Source organism: Pristis pectinata, chromosome 4, assembly GCF_009764475.1.
Source record: "Pristis pectinata isolate sPriPec2 chromosome 4, sPriPec2.1.pri, whole genome shotgun sequence".
Classification (NCBI taxonomy): domain Eukaryota; kingdom Metazoa; phylum Chordata; class Chondrichthyes; order Rhinopristiformes; family Pristidae; genus Pristis; species Pristis pectinata.
This window is the reverse complement of record NC_067408.1, coordinates 111,947,950-111,967,341: the sequence shown is the minus strand read 5'-3', so window position 1 is coordinate 111,967,341 and position 19,392 is coordinate 111,947,950. Positions and strand designations below refer to the sequence as shown.

The 19,392-nt window shown below is 46.9% G+C and overlaps 1 protein-coding gene across 1 annotated transcript in view; it reads left to right on the top strand.

Annotated features, from left to right (window-relative positions):
• The first annotated feature begins 1,815 nt into the window (after positions 1-1,815).
• The window catches only part of LOC127569393 (A disintegrin and metalloproteinase with thrombospondin motifs 5), a 55,661-nt gene continuing 38,084 nt past the window's right edge, over positions 1,816-19,392 (top strand). Inside the window, exon 1 of the mRNA XM_052013994.1 lies at positions 1,816-4,567. Coding sequence (XP_051869954.1) covers positions 3,614-4,567 — 954 coding nt within the window. The 5' untranslated portion in view covers positions 1,816-3,613. The remainder of the gene's footprint in view (positions 4,568-19,392) is intronic.

Genomic DNA, 19,392 nt, shown 5'->3' with positions numbered 1-19,392 from the left:
TTGACAACACCTCCCGAACTTGCGATGTATACCGCTAGGGTCAAGGGTCCCCTCCAAATCGCACATCACACTGACTGGGGAATGTTTCGGGTGCATCAGGGTCTGGTACCGCAATTCAAATGTGCAGGAATGTAAGAAGCTGCAGAGAGCAGTGGACTCAGCCTAAAACATCACGGGCACATCCCTCCCCACCATCAGTAGTATCTACAGGAGGTGCTGCCTCAAGAAGGCAACATCCATCATCAAAGATCCCCACCATCCAGGCCATGCCATCTCCTTGCAGCTACCATCAGGCAGGAGGTACAGAAGCCTGAAGTCCCACCCCACCAGGTTCAAGAACAGCTACTTCCCTTCAGCCATTTGGTTCTTGAAACAACGCCAATCACTACCTCAGTATCACAACATTATGAGCACTTTGCACTACAACAGTCTTTATTTTTCTTTGTTCTAATTGTATTCTTTCTTGTAAAAATTGTGTATTACTTATGTTGATCATTTATGTTTTTCTTGTGAATGTTGTGTATCTTACGCTATGTGCCTGTGATGCTGCTGTAAGTAATTTTTTTCATTGCACCTGTGCACATGTACTTGTGCATATGACAATAAACTTGACTTTGACTTTGTAATATATTGCAGGTCCTTCATGGTCCCTGGGTCTATAACATGGAACTCCCTCCCCAACTGTACTGTGGGAGCACGTTCACCAGAAGGACTGCAATGAATCAAGAAGGTGGCTCACCTGCACCTTCTCAAGGGCTCATAGGGATGTGCAATAGATGCTGACTATGCCCATTAACCATAAAATAAATTTAAGAAACAAAAATCCTGCTAGGAGGAGAGAAACATGTATAAGACCTCCATCCTAATTAGTTCACTTCTAATTTTCTTCAGCCCTTTTCCCGTATTTCCTTTCTCCTCGGAGAATTCTTCAAATTATCACCCGTGCACTGTAATTTCCTTCAATGTTCTTCCTCTGTTCCTTTCCCAGGCACTAAGGTCCCAGCTGCCAAATGGATCCAAGAGGTCAGAAAGGAAACATTCCCAGCAACTGCGTCCAAGTACTTTGCCACTGATACGTAATGTTATTTGTAGATTGTGTGTTTATTCCCAAATACAGGAATATACATACACACGACAGATGGATCGAGAGACAGATAGACAGATGGACATGGATAGACAGACAGACAGACAGATAGATAGATAGATAGGATAGATAGATAGACACATACAGACAAATAGATAGATAAATAGATAGATGGATAAATAGATAGATAGATATAGACAGATAGGCAAACATATAGATAGAGATAGATAGGTGGATATATAGAGATAGATAGACAGACAGATAGGCAGACAGATAGATAGACATAGATAGAGATAGATAGACAAACATAGATAGATAGATAGACAGACAGACAGACAGATAGATAGGCATAGACATAGACAGATAGATAGATAGATAGATAGATAGATAGATAGATAGATAGATAGATAGATAGATAGATAGATAGATAGATAGATAGATAGATAGATAGATAGATAGATAGATAGACAGATAGATAGGCATAGAGATAGATAGATAGATAGATAGATAGATAGATAGATAGATAGATAGATAGATAGATAGATAGATAGATAGATAGATAGATAGATAGATAGATAGATAGATAGATAGATAGATAGATAGATAGATAGATAGATAGATAGATAGTAACAAATGCGTGCGTTTATCTATGTGTAGGCAGAATCATGCTGGAAATTACACGGAATAGTCGCACATACAGACTGAACCTGTGTTTCCCGCTCGCAGTCTATGAACACTGCTCCCTACTGGGCACATAGAGTATAGACTTAACTTTTCGAATTTTACATCAACAATCAGTATTGCACGGATTCATTGTTTCGGCGATTAAAATTTCCTAAATATAACTGTGCAAGATTTTAGTGCATGCAAAACATCATTCTGTATATTTCAGTACATGCGGTTGTTCTGAAAACAGAACAAGTCTGCCACCTCACATCAACGGTCGGCAGTCAGTCATCACAACCAGGTGGATGAGGTTAGATGCGGGTCTTTCTCTGTGTTGTATTTACACAAAGCACAAACTCCCGGCTAAGACGTGGGATAAGAGGCGGCAGTAACGTTCTCCGCTAGAATGAAACCAGTAATTTGGGAAACGGTTACATTTTTAAACACCTCCTTTCATGTGAAGTAATGTTTGCACATTCCTCAAATTCTCACCCAGAAATTATATACCGGTTGAGACTGTGAATGAAAGATGTCCCGTCGCAGATGGTTTTGCAAAGCGTTCGGGGGTGGGCAGAGAGGGGGGAGACGGAGGGGGAGGGGGGGGAGGTGCGCAAGGAACGCAGTTCCATGGTCTCCCCTTTCCCGGAGGCGCCTGCCCTTGCTCCTATTCGGGACTGGGATTCACCTGCCCGGCCAAGTGAAGGGGCATCACACCCCAGCCAACCCCGTGCGGGACTCAGCAAATGGGACAGGGACTCTCCGACAGGTAGCGTTTCTCCACGACGAGGGGTTCCCTTCACGACCCAGGCACCGTGCACTCAAGTGCAGGTTGGACTACAAACCTAAGAGCTTCCTAATCGAGTAATACAGCACGGAAACAGGCCCTTCGGCCCAACCAGTCCATGCCGACCAAGATACCCATCTAAACTAGTCCCATTGGCCCGCATCCCTCTAAACCTTTCCTATCCATGTACCTGTCCAAGTGTTTAGTTATTAGTGCCTTTACATGTTGTTACTCGCTATGTCCATCCCACATCACTGCGCTAAAGATGTCAACCCGCTTTTCGAAGGCAAAATTCCATTAACCAATTCCCTTGCCAACTCGGGAGACACAAGAGACTGCAGATGCTGGAATCTGGAGCAAGAAAAAACGGCCCGGAGCTTGGCCCGCTGAGTTCCTCCAGCATTTTAATGTCTAGCCCCTGTCAACTTACAGTAAGATTAAAGGCTGCGTGCAGGTGCATAGAGAGAGAGCGAGAGAGACGATTCTGGCATCATTTCCCCCAATAAGCTTTCCTTGAAAATGACTGTCCCTGGGATGTAATCAGATAATCAGCCATCGTTGAACCAGTGACCCAGACTTTACGATTGGTCATTACGAACAATATTTCGCGCCGCCAAGTTTGGGGTGCGTGGTTGGAGAGTGTGAACCCACGTCGCTTTCACAATCAGGTCTTGACTGAGTAAACGGGTGACGCTGTTTGGACGGCGGTGATTGGGTTACCGCCAGGCTATTGCCAAAGGGAAGGGGGAGGGTGCGGTGGGAACCTCGCCTTTAACACGCAGCGGTGACGATCTGTTGCAGCCGGTGCCGGTATGAGAACTCGCTATAAATTCAATGGTACTCTACCTTCCCTCTTAGACTCGACTCCCTTCTCCGCTGGTCGCAGTGAGGAGGGGGAGGTGACAGCAGCTTTGCAAATAACTTTACTTGCAAAATAAACATTGCAAGGCTAAACATTTGGGAACTTGGGAAGTTTGCGGTGTCTTTTCATGATTTAGCTTTGAGATAATTATTTAGCGACCGGTTCATTTTTTATCGCATTTTTTTTTTCTTATTATCCCCTGCATTGCCTGCGGACAATGTTGTGGTTGCTCGCCGTGTGGAGTGTGCCGGTGCTGTGCCTTGCGGGTGAGCCGCCGGCTCTCGGTCGGAGGCACGCCGAGCGGAATCTGTTCCCCCTGCGGCCGGGATGGAGGAAGAGGAGCGGGATAGTGCAGGCGGTGGATCGGATCTACGCGGGGGACGGCAAGCTCGGTTACATGCTGTACGCGGACGGCAAGAGGTTCCTGCTGGACCTGCAGCGGGACGAAGCTGTCACCTCGCCCCGCTTCGGCGCCTCTGTGCTGGGGGGCTTGGAGCTGGGCGAAGGGACGAGCGGCCGCTGCTACTACCGGGGAACGGTGGACAGTAACCCAGAGTCGCTGGCCGTCTTCAACGTGTGCGGGGCTCTGGATGGCTTCTTTGCCCTGGGCAACTCGCGTTACACCATCAGCCCGTTGTTGGCCGGCACGGGATCCCGGGGGCACCGGGCGTTCGGGGATGGCTCGGAGCCGGTGCTTCACATCTTCTCCAGGGATGGTTTCAGGTTCCAGACCTTGGGGCAGCCCAGCCGCTGCGAGATCCGTGACAAGGACGGGCAGCCCGCCAGGCGCAAGCATCCCAACTCCTCCGACAGCCCGGGGGAGCCGAAGCTGCCCGGCCGCTCCAAGCGCTCGGTGTCCCGGCCACGGTACGTGAAGCTGCTGCTGGTGGCCGACGCCTCCATGTCCGCCAAGTACGGGCGCAACATCCAGCACTACCTGCTGACGCTGGCTTCCATCGCTTCCAAGCTGTTCGGCCACGCCAGCATTGAGAACCCGGTGCGCCTGGCCGTGGTCAACATCACGGTCATCGGCGATGCGGCCGAAGGTCCGCGGGTCAACAAGAACGCCGCCACCACCCTGAAGAGCTTCTGCGAGTGGCAACACGCCCGGTACGGCGAGGCGGACGGGCAGACGGAGCGGCACGATGCCGCCCTCCTCTTCACCCGAGAGGTAAGCCCCCCCCCCCCGCCCCTTGGTCCGGGTCTCTGACACCCTCCCCTGCCCGGTGCCAGTAACGTGTACCTCCTGTGGTTTGCATTGAGAACTTTCCCGTGGATTGGAGCTAGGTGGGAAGGGTCATGTAGTCCCATAGAATCTGACCGTTCCCCCCCCCCAATCCCATAGAATCTGACCCTTCCCCCAATCCCATAGAATCTGACCCTTCCCCCAATCCCATAAAATCTGACCCTTCCCCCAATCCCATAGAATCTGACCCTTCCCCCATCCCATAAAATCTGACCTTCCCCCCCCCGTTCCATAGAATCTGACCCTTCCCCCCCCCCCACTGACTCTGTGTGTGTGTGTGTGTGTGTGTGTGTGTGTGTGTGTGTGTGTGTGTGTGTGTGGAGGAACATGTGTCAGATTCCAAAGTGCCCTCTGGTTGAACCTGCCCCCCCCCCCGTAAAACAGAGGGGCGTCATGGACACGACCCCGCCGCACATCCCAGAATTTGTGCTGGTCACCCCTGCCTCACCCGTATCTTTCCCCCCCCCCCCCCCCACCCCATCCTTCCCCAGTCCTTTATCAATAACTTTGTCCCTATTCCCCCACTTACAACGAGCCTCGGTGTGCCATCATCAGTGTGTGTTTACTTTATAAAATGGTTACTAATCTCCTGGAGAATGGACCAATTGGTTCTCCTCCAACCAATTTGCAAAATTGCTTTAAAAAAATAAACTTTATGAATACGGTATTTTGAAAATGAATTGCATTGCTGGCGGTCATCTGTCAAGCTGTTTGGTGGGCATGCTGTTAGCCTTGGGCTCCCGAGTTGTACAGGAGGTGGTCTGGATAACTTGTCTGTCCCCTCGGGTCGGGATAGCAACTTGCGGTCGTTCTGCAGAGCGCCTGCGGACGAAGTCAACCCGAACCGGCAACATCCTACCCAATTCAGTGAGATGTTTATAAACACGGCTCTGTGGGTTGCAAGCCGGGAACACGTGCTTGCAAATTAAAGGGATACCAAGTTCATTGAAGCGTCTTCTGGCAAATGTTATTTTCCATTTGTTCGCAAACATGTTGTGTCAGTCGAGTGCATTGTGATTTACGGGCTTATTCCCTCTGCGAACTGTCTTGCCAAGCGTTTAATCTTCCTTTAAAGGCAGCGTTCCTTTAAATCGTCCTGACGGTAATTCTCGTCCAGTTTTGGGATTTGGTCAAATGCAAGAGGTTCCTCCGCGGGAAATATCAGCAGCCACGGTCTGTGCGTTCAGTAGTTGGAGGAGCCCTTGCGAACATAAACCCCCGCCTTATCCTCGCTGTTTCTTCACGTTTGTAATCTGCAGAAGGCTTGTGGAATTTAGCTAAAGACTACAGGGGAGTAAGCACCCATTAAAAACACAGGCATTGGATGAGAGTTGGCGGGGGGGGGGAGTGTTTGGGGCGGGGAGAGAGATAATCCACCCCCAGATTATGTTGGTGTGCATTCTGTTCTTTCTTCACGCCCTGCTCCATATCCCAGAATTAGCTGGTCAACCATCCCCCCACACATCAACCTCCACCCCAACACTTTATGGACAGATTTGTCTCCAATTCCAATTACATTGGAGTATTGTGTGCAGTTCTGATCTCAACACCATAGGAGGGATGTGATAGCGCTAGAGAGAGTGCAGAAGAGATTCACCAGGATTGGTATTGGAATTGGTTTATTATTGTCACTTGTACCGAGGTACAGTGAAAAACATGTCTTGCATACCGATCCTACGGGTCAATTCATCACACAGTGTAGTTGCATTGAGTTAGTACAGAGCGCACTGAGTACAATCCAGGATGTTGCCTGGATTGGAGGACTTTAGTTATGGGAAAGATTAGATGGGCTGGGTTTGTCTTCTCAGGAGCAAAGGACCCAATAGAAGTATATAAGATTATGAGAGGCATAGATATGGTAGATAGTCAAGTCTTTTTTCCCATGGGAGGGATATCAAAAACAAGAAGTCATAGGTTCAGGATCAGAATCAGGTTTATTATCACTGACGTATGTCGTGAGATTTGTTGTTTTGCAGCAGCAGTACAGTGCAAAGACATAAGAATTACTATAAGTTACAAAAATAAATAAATAGTGCAAAAGAGGAATAACGAGGTAGTGTTCATGGGTTCATGGACCGTTCAGAAATCTGATGGCGGAGGGGAAGAAGCTGTTCCTGAATTGTTGAGTGTGGGTCTTCAAGCTCCTGTACCTCCTCCCCGATGGTAGTAACATGAAGAGGGCATGTCCCGGTTGGTGAGGATCCTTAAATTACAAAAATAAATAAATAGTGCAAAAGAAGAATAATGAGGTAGTGTTCATGGACTGTTCAGAAATATTTAAAGGGGATCTGAGGGGTGAGATTTTTACACAGAGAGTGGTCGATATCTGGAACTCACTGCCAGAGGTGGTGGTGGAATCAGGTACAATACTACCTGTAAGAGGCATTTAGACAGACACTTAAATAGACAAGGCATAGCAGGATACAGTACTAGTGCAGGCAAATGGGATTGGTGCAGATGGGCAAAAAGGTCAGCATGGACGTGGTGGGACAAAGGGCCTGGTTCTGTGCCGTGTGAATCTGATATTAAGCAGTGACATTTTTTAAGTGAATTGTGGTGTTCTCAGTTGTGCAAGGCCTTTTGTGGTACAGGTCCTTCTTGAAATGTCAAGTGGAGTGGCACATGGGAAGTAATTGTATAGTTTTGGCATCTTTCCCTGTCTAGTTATCTATTCTTCCCGCTCAAATGACTGCATTTGTAAAGCCATGGAAATTCAGTTCTGTTCCAAGTTTGTTTCTAAGGAAGAAACCAGATTTCAGAATAAGGTGAATCGCCAGAGTTATCTTTTGGGGTCTGGGTGTCACTGACAAGGCCAGCATTTATTGCCCCTGCCTCATTGCCCTTGAGAAAGTGGTGGTGAGCTGCCTCAAACCACAGCAATCCTTCTATTGAAGGTACTTCCACTTTGCTGTTGGGCAGGCAGTTCCAGGATTTAGCCCCTGTGACAGCCAAGGACCAGTTGCCCTTGTACTGTCCTGGAGATACGTCTACCTTCAAATTCCTGAGGGTAGTGTTCCTTTCCTTCCTTCCAACAAGTTATGGAGACATGATATTTCTGGTGCATTTCCCAAGTGTGCTTTCAATTCTGATGCTCACCTACCATCCTCCAATCTGAACTCTGAAAATAACTCTTGTTTTCTACCATTAAGCCAATTTCTGATCCAGTGACCCTGTTATTCCATGGGCCTCCATGGGTGAGAGGAGAGAGATTTAAAAGGGACCTGAGGGGCAAATTTTTCACCCAGAGGGTGGTGGGTATATGGAACAAGTTGCCAGAGGAAATGGTTGAGGCAGGTAAAATAGTGTCATTTACAAAACACTTGTATAACGGTTAGCGCAACGCTATTACAGCGCCAGCCACCTAGGTTCAATTCCACTGCTGTCTGTAAGGAGTTTGTACGTTCTCCCCGTGTGTCTGCATGGGTTTCCTCCGGTGCTCCAGTTTCCTCCCACATCCCAAAGACGTACGGGTTAGGAAGCTGTGGACATGCTATGTTGGCGCTGGAAGTGTGGCGACACTTGCAGCTGCCCTAGAACACTCTACACAAAAGATGCATTTCACTGTGTGTTTCGATGTGCATGTGACTAATAAAGATATCTTATCTTACTTGGATAGATACATGGAGGGGCGGGGTTTAGAGAGATATGGGCCGAAGGCAGGAAATTGGGACTAACTGGGTGGGCACCGTGGTCAGCATGGACTGGTTGGGCCGAAGGGCCTGTATCCGTGCTGTATTGCTCGATGAATCTACGACTCCATCTTGCTAACCATCTTGATGTCATATCTAACTCAGTTTTTTTAACAAGGATCTGGAAACTGTTAACATGGCTTTTATCCATGGTATCGAGCCATAAAGTTGAAGATTGCTGATTGATTCATCGAAGCTGGATAACAGTAACATGATTGTAAGATAAGATTTCTTTATTAGTCACATGTACATTGAAACACACAGTGAAATGCATCTTTTGCGTAGAGTGTTCTGGGGACAGCCACAAGTGTCGCCACGCTTCCGGCGCCAACGTGACATGCCCACAACTTCCTAACCCGTACGTCTTTGGAATGTGGGAGAAAACCAGAGCATCCGGAGAAAACCCACGCAGAACAGGGGGAGAACGTACAAACTCCTCACAGACAGCGGCAGGAATTGAACCCAGGTCGCTGGCGCTGTAATAGCATTACGCTAACCGCTACACTACCGTGCCATTAATGCCACTGGACAAGGGGTATTGAAGCACTGAGTTTCCCGCTCACAATTTCAATTGGTCCCCATCCCTAACCCCCACCCCTCAGAGAAACGTGTACAGTGATTGCTGGAAGATAGGGTTGATTTTGCCCATTGCTCCTCCAGCATTAACTCATTGTCAGACGTACTGTGACATCGTGACCAATTGGAGTGAGGTCAAAGAGTCATACAGCATGGAAGCAGGCCCTTCGGCCCAACTCATCCATACCAACCAAGGTGCCCATCTAAGCTGGTCCCATTTGCACATATCCCTCTGAACCTTTCCTTTCTGTGTACAAGTGTCTTTTAAGTGCCTCAACCACTTTCTCTGGCAGTTCATTCCAAATACACACCACGCTCTGCATGAAGTTGCCCCTCAGGTCCCTTTTAAACCTTTAAACTCTCACACAGTTGTGTAGCGGTTAGCGTAACGCTTTACAGCGCCAGAAACCCGGGTTCAATTCCAGCCACTGTCTGTAAGGAGTTTATACATTCTCCCCGTGTCTGCGTGGGTTTCCTCCGGGTGTTCCGGTTTCCTCCCACATTCCAAAGACATACGGGTTAGGAAGTTGTGGGCATGCTATGTTGGTGCCAGAAGCATGGCAGCACTTGCAGGCTGCCCCCAGAACACTACGCAAAAGATGTATTTCACTGTGTATTTCGATGTACATGTGACTAATAAGATCTTATCTTATTCCCTCTAGTTCTTGACTCCCTTTCCCTGAGAAAAAGATCATGTGTATTCACCCTATCTACAGCCCTCATAATTTTATGCACCTCAGTGAGTTAACTGCTCAGTTTCCTATGCTCCAAGGAATAAAGTCCTAGCCTGCCCAACCTCTCCCTATAACCCAGGCCCTCGAATCCTGGCAATATTCTCCTAAATCTTCTTTCCAACGAAATGACATCTTTCCTATAACAGAGCAACCAAAACTGTACACAATACTCCAGGTGTGGCCTCACCAATATCTTGCATAACTGCAACATAACATCCCAACTCCTATACTCAGTGCCCTGACTGATGAAGGCCAGCTTGTCAAACCCCTTTTACACCATCCTGTCTACCTTTGACGCCACTTTCAGGGAACTGTGCTTGGGCTCCAATGTCCCTCTGTTCTACAGCACTCCCCAGGGCCCTACTGTTCACGGTGGAAGTCCTACCCTGGTCTGACTTCCTGAAATGCAACACCTCATACTTGTACATGGTCCCACCTATGGATCTATTGATTCAGACTGCAGCCAGGGGAACAAACTGGAAAAACCCAAAAAAAAACTTTAAAGGAATCTGGTAGTGGAACCAGGCAAACATCTCATTGGGGGATGGGGAAAAAAGGATTCATGTAACTCTACGATCATGTTTCCAAAATATTACCAGGTTTCACATTGGTATTGGTATTGGTTTATTATTGTCTCTTGTACTGAGGTACAGTGAAAAGCTTGTCTTACAAACCGATCGTACAGGTCAATTCATTACACAGTGCAGTTACATTGAGTTAGTACAGAGTGCACTGATGTAGTACAGGTAAAAACAATAACAGTACAGAGTTAAGTGTCACAGCCACAGCTACATCAAGTGAAGCTTAAGCATTTCCTGTGTATGAGACTGATTTCAACCTTGGCACTTGGTCGCCAAGATACTGAATTAATACCGGGAAGGTTTTACTATCTCTGGCTTGCAAACCAAGGAAGTAATATTTCACACCCCTGCATACCCACAATCACCCCTTGCCCAAACTAACAAGGAATTGTTTATCAGTTTTCCCGCGAGAGTAAAACATGAGACCAGTGCCTGGGTCGTGTGGTGGAGGGCAGACCACGTTATTGTTGGTTTCAGTGCCCTGACGCTGAAGTGCATTGACTGCATTGAGTGTATTACCAGAGGTTGTCTCATTCCTCAGCTACTGTCAGCTTGTCCTCTCGGTAACATTACTTGAAGGACCAAAGAGTGGTGGTGAAAGGTTGTCACTTGGTCTGGAGAGAGGAGTACAGAGGACTTCCCTGGGGTCAGTGCTGGGACGACTGCTTTTAATATTCATTCATGATTAGAGCAAAATTCCCAGATCAAAGTCGAGTTTATTGTCATATGCACAAGTATGTTTATGAACAGGTGCAATGTAAAACTTGCAGCAGCATCACAAGCACATAGCATCAGATATGCAACATTCACAAGAAAAACATGAATTATACAAAATTTACACAAGAAAAAACACAACTAGAACAAAAAGAAGAGTCCATTGTAGAGCAAAGTGGTCAAAGTGTTTCTTATTCTGAGGTAGTGATTAGGGTTGTGCAGGTTGGTTCAAGAACGAAATGGTTGAAGTCAAGTAGCTGTTCTTGAACCTGGTGGTGTGGGGACTTCAGGCTTCTGTACCTCCTGCCCGATGGTGGCTGCGAGAAGATGACATGGCCCGGATGGTGCACAAGAATTGGAGGCAGACTGAACTGTGGGAAGGTGGTAGAACAGTAACACAGAGCCCTGCACAAGCAATCAAGAGGCCCAAGGACAGCACTGAGGTACAGTGGGTAGAACCACTGCCTCACAGCGCCAGAGACCCAGGTTCAATCCCAACCTCCGGTTCTGTCTGTGTGGAGTTTGCACTTTCTCCCTGTGACTGTGTGGGTTTCCCCTGAGTGCTCCAATTTCCTCCCACATCCCAAAGACGTTTGGGTCAGTGAGTTAATCGGTTGCTGCGAATGGGCAGGTGGGAGAGAATGGGAGGTAACTGTGATTAAAGGGATTGCTCCTCTGGGAGCCAGCATGGTTCCTTAAGGTTGAATGGCCTCCTGTGTTGTTCTACACATTAGATAAGAAATCCCAACAGCCATTAAAGATCTGGAATTAAAAGAAATACGGTCTAGTCATTAGCAATAACAAATACAAAATGACAGGATTGTCGTACAGCTCTTGTTAACCGATGTTGTTTGGGGAGGAGATGTGCTGTCCCCATCTGGTCCGTGATTCCTGACCATAAGACATAGGAGCAGAATTAGGCCATTCGACCCATCGAGTCTGCTCCACCATTCGATCATGGCTGATTTATTGTTCCCCCTCAACCCCATTCTCCTGCCTTCTCCCCGTAACCTTTGACACCCTTACTAATCAAGAAACCATCAACCTCCGCTTTAAATACACCCAATGACTTGGCCTCCACAGATGTCTGTGGCAATGAATTCCACAGATTCACCCTCTGGCTAAAAAAAATTCCTCCTCATCTCTGTTGCAAAGAGACGTCCTTCTATTCTGAGGCTGTGCCCTCTGGTCCTAGACTCTCCCACTGCTGGAAACATCCTCTCGACATCCACTCTATCCAGGCCTCTTAATGTCCTTATGCAGGCCTTGTGACCCACCCATAGAATGGACTCCTGGTAGCCATGAGAGATAGCCAGCCAACCGCTCAGCTCCAGAGCAGTAAACGTGAGTGTTACCAGTAACACCCAGATCTGGAAACCTGAATAAATAAAACGCGGATGAGCTGGTGTGAACTGGTGAACAGGTGGCAGAGTTTGATGCTGAGGAATGGAAGGTGTTACAGGCTGGCAGGGAGAACAAGGAGAAGCAACACAAGTAGAGGGGTATAGTGTAAGGGTGTACAAGCACACAGGGGCCTGGGGTTAGATGGAGTATTGTGTTCAGTTTCGGTCGCTCTGCTATTAAGAAAGATGTTATTAAACTGGAAAGAGTGCAGAAAAGATTTACAAGGATGTTGCCAGGACTCAAGGGACAGAGTTATGGAGAGAGGTTGTGCAGGTTGGGACTTTATTCCTTGGAGCGCAGGAGACTGAGAGGTGATCTTAGAGGTGTATAAAATCATGAGGGGCATAGATAGGGTGAATGCACTCAGTCTTTTTCCCAGGGAAAGAGAATCAAGAACTAGAGGGCATAGGTTTTAAGGTGAGAGGGGAAAAGATTTGATAAGAACTTGAGGGGTAACTTTTTTACACGAAGGGTTGTCGGTATGTGAAACGAGCTGCCAGAGGAAGTGGTTGAGGCAGGTACAATAACAACTTTTAAAAGACAGTCAGACAGGTACATGGATAGGAAAGGTTTAGAAGGTTATGGGCCAAATGTGGGCAAATGGGACTAGCTTGGATGGGCATCTTGGTCAGCATGGACCAGTTGGGCTGAAGGGCCTGTTTCCCTGCTGTATGACTGTAAGAAGTTGGCTCTCCTCATAACATCACAAGAGTACAATGACATTGGTCAAAAATAGCACCTGCTATGCCAGTTTCAGCAAGTACTTCTCCATTTCCACAGACTATGTAATGTAGTGACCTCTTAGACAGGAACTGAAAGGTCAATGGATTGTGCTTTCCGTGAATTGTCAAATGCTTTTCCATTATGCATTCTCATCCGCAATGCAAGGATGTCAAAGACACCAGAATCATTGCTCCTATCCTGCACAAGCAAGAAAAGAAACCCATGCACCCAAGAACACTCTCATTTTCTCCCACCTCTCCAGAAGCTGTGGTTGATGCAGTGGTACTGTAGGTGGTGCAACTGCAGTGCCCCAGGTTTGATTCTGTCCTCTGGTGCTGTCTGTGTGGAGTTTGCACATTCTCATTTAGAGCGTGTGGATTTCCTCCGAGTGCTCCAGTTTCCTCCCACATCCCAAAGATGTGCTGGTTGGTAGATTAATTGGCATTTGTAAGTTACCCCTTGTATTGATGCTGGTCGGACAATCAATGTGGATGTTAACATGCAGGTGTGAGGGGATAGATTACAGTGAGATTGGTCGGAATGCTCTGGCAGCCAGCGTCAACCTGATGGGCTGAATGGCCTATTTCTAGGTCATTTGGAGATATAAGCTCTCAAGCATGAGGTGTGACAACAATCCAGGTGTCAAACACATCTCAGTCCATCACTCAAGTTGTTCTTCTTTATGCATGAATCAAGACAGTGAACATCACAAGGCTTTACTAGTCACTAGGTGAGCGCTTTGCCAAGCCCCTGTGCTCCATCTGCCATGGCCATCTGGAGCTCCCGGATGCCTGCCATTTTAAATCCCCTCCCCGTTCTCACACCAACCTGCCTGTCCTTGGCCTCCTCCACTGCCAAGGTGAGGCCAGACACAAACCAGAGGAACAGCCCCTCATACTCCGCCTGGGTAGTCTTCAACCCGACAGCATGAACGTCGAATTCTCCAATTTCAGGCAACCTGCTCCCCCTCTGCCCCTTTTCTCTCCTTCTCCTGGTCCACACAGTTCCTCCTACACCTACACCCCACTCAACCAGCCCCCTATCATTCTGTTTCTTTCCTCTCCTCCACCCACACACTCTGCCCACCATCCTTCCCTTATTTGGTTCCACACTCCACCTCCGTCTTCTATCAGATTCGATCACCTGCAGCCCTTTGTCGCCTCCACCCCTCACCTCCCAGCCTCTGTCGCTGTCTCCACCCTTCCCACCTCCACCTACCTGTCACCCCTCCTCACCTGGATCCACCAATCACTCGCCAGCTCTTGCCCCGCCCCTCCCCCTCGCCTCTTTCTACTGGCTATCTCCCTTCTAATCTTTCAGTCCGGATGAAGGGTCTCGACCCGAAACGTCGGCTGTCCATTTCCCTCCACAGATGCTGCCTGACCCGCTGAGTTCCTCTGGCAGTTTATTTTTTGGTCCAGATTCCAGCATCTGCAGTCTCTTGTGTGTTCACTTTAGTCTCTCTCAGTTGCTCCTCATTGCATTTGAGCTATTTAATCTCAATTTTTGAATTTTTCCCAAGAAGGCCCAGGTGGTATAAATCTTAAAATACTTATGCTTCTTCTTGAAACTCCAACAGTACATGACAACCATACTTTTCAACATAGATTGCCACAGTTTAATTGCTGTTAAATTCATTTTGACTGTACAGAACAAATTGAGTTCTGCTTATAATTGTACAGCAGTTAAGTATGTTTCTATTATCAATTAGCGCTGCCTAAGGATAATTACTTTAAATTCTGCAAGTTTGTAGAGGTGAACTATCTAAATTGGGTAAAAGATTAAGCAAAACCTCTTACCCAGGCAGCTCTCTTATGTAATCTTGCCAGCTGTTGAATAAGCATGTAAGTAGAAGTAGAGAACCAACTGGAGATAAAAGCAGAAAATGCTGGAAACACTCAGCAGGTCAAGCAGCATCTGTGGAAGGAGACACAGTAGTGTCTCAGGTCTGGACCCTTCATCAGGACCCTTCTGAGTAAAGACATGTTTCCAGTTGAATGAATTGGATGGGGTCATCTTTGCATGAATAATATTGCTTCTTGATTGCTTCCTGAGTAAAAGCATTGATCCTTTCAGACAGGGGAATCTTTGGGTCTTTGATTGAGCTGGATTTAGCCAATTGTTCTCAGCTGCAGTGAGGGTAAGGGTCTGGGTTCCAGTGCCAACAGGGTAAAGGTTGTTACTCCTGATCACTGCTCCTCCTCTAGACGGTGCCTAGATGTGGATGTGGACACCACATTAAAACATGGCCTGACACAGACTCTGCAAGATTATTTTTAGATCTGGAGGGCTGTTATCACCAGCAGGCTCGTACCTCTGGACAAATCAACACCTTCAGAAGAGCAGGCATGCAAGAGGGAAGACAAAGTTCTGTTTTAGCTACGTTGATGTAAGTCAGAATCTGCTTCAAATTGTTGTTTGAAAGACTGTCAGATTCCTGGTTTATGCTGTGGTATAACCCCAGTGCTGACAATGTAACCCCAGTGGCAACACAGTTAGTCCCCTAGCATTACAATAACCCCATTGGTAATACAGTAACACCAATGTCAGCACTGCAACCCCAGTACCAACAGAATTACTACATTGATAACACAGTAACCCCAATGCCAGGACCATAACACCAATGCCATAGTCACAGTTCAAATACTTTAACCCTACTGGCAACACTTTAACCCCAGTGCAAGCACCAGAACCCCAGTGCCAACACAATAATTCTGTTGATTATACAGTACTCTAACCCTATCAGCAACACAATAACCCCAGCGCCAGTAAAAGTCAGCCCCGTGCCAAACCCCAACAGCAATGCAGCAATCCCACTGGCAATACAGTAAGCCCACTGGTATTGTTTTATTATTGTCACTTGTACCAAGGTACAGTGAAAAACTTGTCCTGCATACCGATCGTACAGATCAATTCATTACACAGTGCAGATACATTGAGTTAGTACAGAGTGCATTAAGGTAGTATAGGTAAAAAAAACAATAACAGAGTACAGAGTAAAGTGTCACAGCTACAGGGTAGTGCATTGCAGGTAGACAATAAGGTGTACGGTCATAACAAGGTAGATTGTGAGGTCAAGAGTCTATCTCATCATATAAGGGAACCATTCAATATCACAGTGGGATAGAGGCTGTCCTTGAGCCTGGTGGTACGTGCCCTCAGGCTCCTGTATCTTCTGCCTGATGGGAGAGGAGAGAAGAGAGAATGACCCGGGTGGGTGGGGTCTATGATTATGCTGGCTGCTTCATCAAGGCAGCGAGAGATATAGACATAGAGTCCAAGGAGGGGAGGCTGGTTTCCATGGCGCACTGGGCTGTGTCCACAACTCTCTGCAGTTTCTTGCGGTCCTGGGCAGAGCAGTTGCCATACCAAGCTGTGATGCATCCAGATAGGACAGTAAGCCCACTGGTGATACAAAGACCACATTGGCCATGCAGTAGCCAAAATTCTCTTGCTTTTAGCCAGTAGGTTGTTTTTTAAGTGCATTGGGTAGAATTCCCTTATGGTCCACTCCCCTGTCTATAAGCTCAACTGAGTATCTTGTGAGACCTTTCATCAGAATTTAGTGTGCCTTTCATTGAGGCAACCTGCCCATGTCATTTAGTATATTACAGGGGGAAATGGCCATTAATTACTTATCTATCTGCTCACCATGTGGTATGTTATTTCTAGAACATTTTAAGCAAAGTAATTTTAAATTCCTGTCCCATTTTAGAGCGGGTGCATGGATTGAACCAGACGTGTGTAGGAACAGGTAAAACCTGTTTGGCTGTGTTGAGGGGAGGGGATTCAGTTCAAGAGTGGTCAGCACCTTGTGTTTATCAATAACTGTACTATGAATAGATGAACTTACTCAGGAAAGGCTGACTGCTGACAAGGTAACCATCAAATCCCACACCGGAACATAATTGTGACCAATAACATACAAGGGGTTTTGGGTCCTAATACTGTGTAAATAATGAACACTAAGGCTGTTTGTTTCTGTATGTTTGTCCATGTATATTTGTGCATGTGAGTGTATGTGTTCCTACACACTTTCACAGACATCTATTTATTTTCCCAAAGATATTGTGTTGGCCAAAAGGAAAAGCAACACTGCTATGTTGCCCTGTGCCTTTAATTGGGTGCACCAGTCGGTACAGTGTGCTGACCAACAGACACCTGACTCTAGAGCCTTTGAACTAATGCCAGGGTTTTGCATGAAAACACCACACATTGCCTCTTCCCTCCACCGTGTTATTTTTTATAATTACTATTTTTTTTGTCCCTCTGCAATGTTATTTTTCTCTCTTCCTCTCCCTTTCCAGTGAGCCACTAATGGCCAGCTTGCACAGTCTGCCATCTTGCTCAGTTACCAGCCAACCTTCGGCACCATCCACAGAGGGAGAGAAACATAGAACATAGAACAGTACAGCACAATACAGGCCCTTCGGCCCACAACGTTGTGCCGACCTTTAAACCTCACCTAAGACTATCTAACCCCTTCCTCCCACATATCCCTCTATTTTAAATTCCTACATATGCTTATCCAGTAATCTCTTGAATTTGACGAATGTACCTGCCCCCACCACTGCCCCAGGCAGCGCATTCCATGCCCCAACCACTCTCTGGGTAAAAAACCTTCCTCTGATACCTCCCTTGAACTTCCCACCCATTACTTTAAACCCCCGCTCATTAATTTCACAGAGCGACTATTCCCTCTAAGAAGGAAGCAGGCTTTTTAGTAGCAACAAGAGCCTTAACTGCTCTGAGATGTTCATCAAACCATCAGCTTTGCACTGGTGGTGACCTCCTCAATGACCCTGCTTTCGTTTCACTTATTTTTAATCAGATTAAAAGGTGTTGTAAATCAACATAACAGTACCATGGAATCATACAGCACAGAAACAGGCCCTTCAGCCCATCGAGTCCCTGCCAGCCATCAAGCTCCAATTTGCATAAATCACATTTTTGCTCCCCGTCAGATTCAGAATCTGATTCATTATCACTGTTTATTTGTTATTTTGTGGCAGCAGTATAGTGCAAAGACATAAAATTACTATAAATTACAAAACTAAATAAAAAGTGCATGGACCATTCAGAAACCTGGTGGTGGAGGGGAAGAGGCTGTTTCTGAATCATTGAGTGTGGGTCTTCAAGCTCACATACACTTGTACACTTAGGAGCAATCTTACAGTGACCAATTAACCTACCGACCCGCGTGTCTTTGAGATGAGGGAGGATACCAGAGCAGCCAGTGGAAACACAGGGAGAACATGCAAACTCCACACAGGCAGCACCGGAGACCAAGACTGAACCCAGATCACTGGAGCTGTGAGGCAGCGGCTTCACTCGCTACACCACCATGCTGCCGACTTAGCCCACTTTTGTCTGATTTGCCTATTAAAAATATACCCAACAACATACATAGAACATAGAACACTACAGCACAGTACAGGCCCTTCTGCCCACAATGTTGTGCCAACATTTTATCCTGCTCTAAGGTCTACCTAACCCTTCCCTCCCACATAGCCACCTATTTTTCTATCATTCATGTGTCTATCTAAGAGTCTCTTAAATGTCCCTAATGTATCTGCCCCCACAACCTCTGCAGGCAGTGCGTTCCACACACCCACCACTCTCTGTGTAAAAAAAAAACTTACCTCTGACATCCCCCTTATACCCTCCTCCAATCACCTTAAAATTATGTCCCCTCATGTTAGCCATTGTCGCACTGGGAAAAAGTCTCTGACTGTCCACTCAATCTATGCCTCTTATCATCTTGTACGCCTCTATCAAGTCACCTCTCATCCTCCTTCTCTCCAATGAGAAAAGCCCTAGTATCCTATAGAAGCAGATTATTGGTCACAATCATGTGCCGATGTGGGATTTGATGGTTACCCTGTCACCAGTGTTGCAAAAGAGCGTGTGTGAGATATTCAGCGGAAGGCTTGCATTTATATAACTTTGAAGTGTGGCCACTGTTGTAGGCCAATTCAGACACAGCAAGAGCCCACAAAATGTATGTTAATCGCCAGATGCTCTGATCTAGTAATGTTGATATAGGATTAAATATTTTTCGGGGCACAAGGGATAAATAAGTAAAATACTTCAGGTCCATTGGGTGCCAGCGACCTGGGTTCAATTCCCGCCGCTGTCTGTAAGGAGTTTGTACGTTCTCCCCGTGTCTGTGTGGGTTTCCTCCGGGCGCTCCAGTTTCCTCCCACATTCCAAAGACGTACAGTTTAGGAAGTTGTGGGCATGCTATGTTGGTGTTGGAAGCGTGGCGACACTTGTGGGCTGACCCCAGAACACTCTACGCAAAAAAGATGCATTTCACTGTGTGTTTC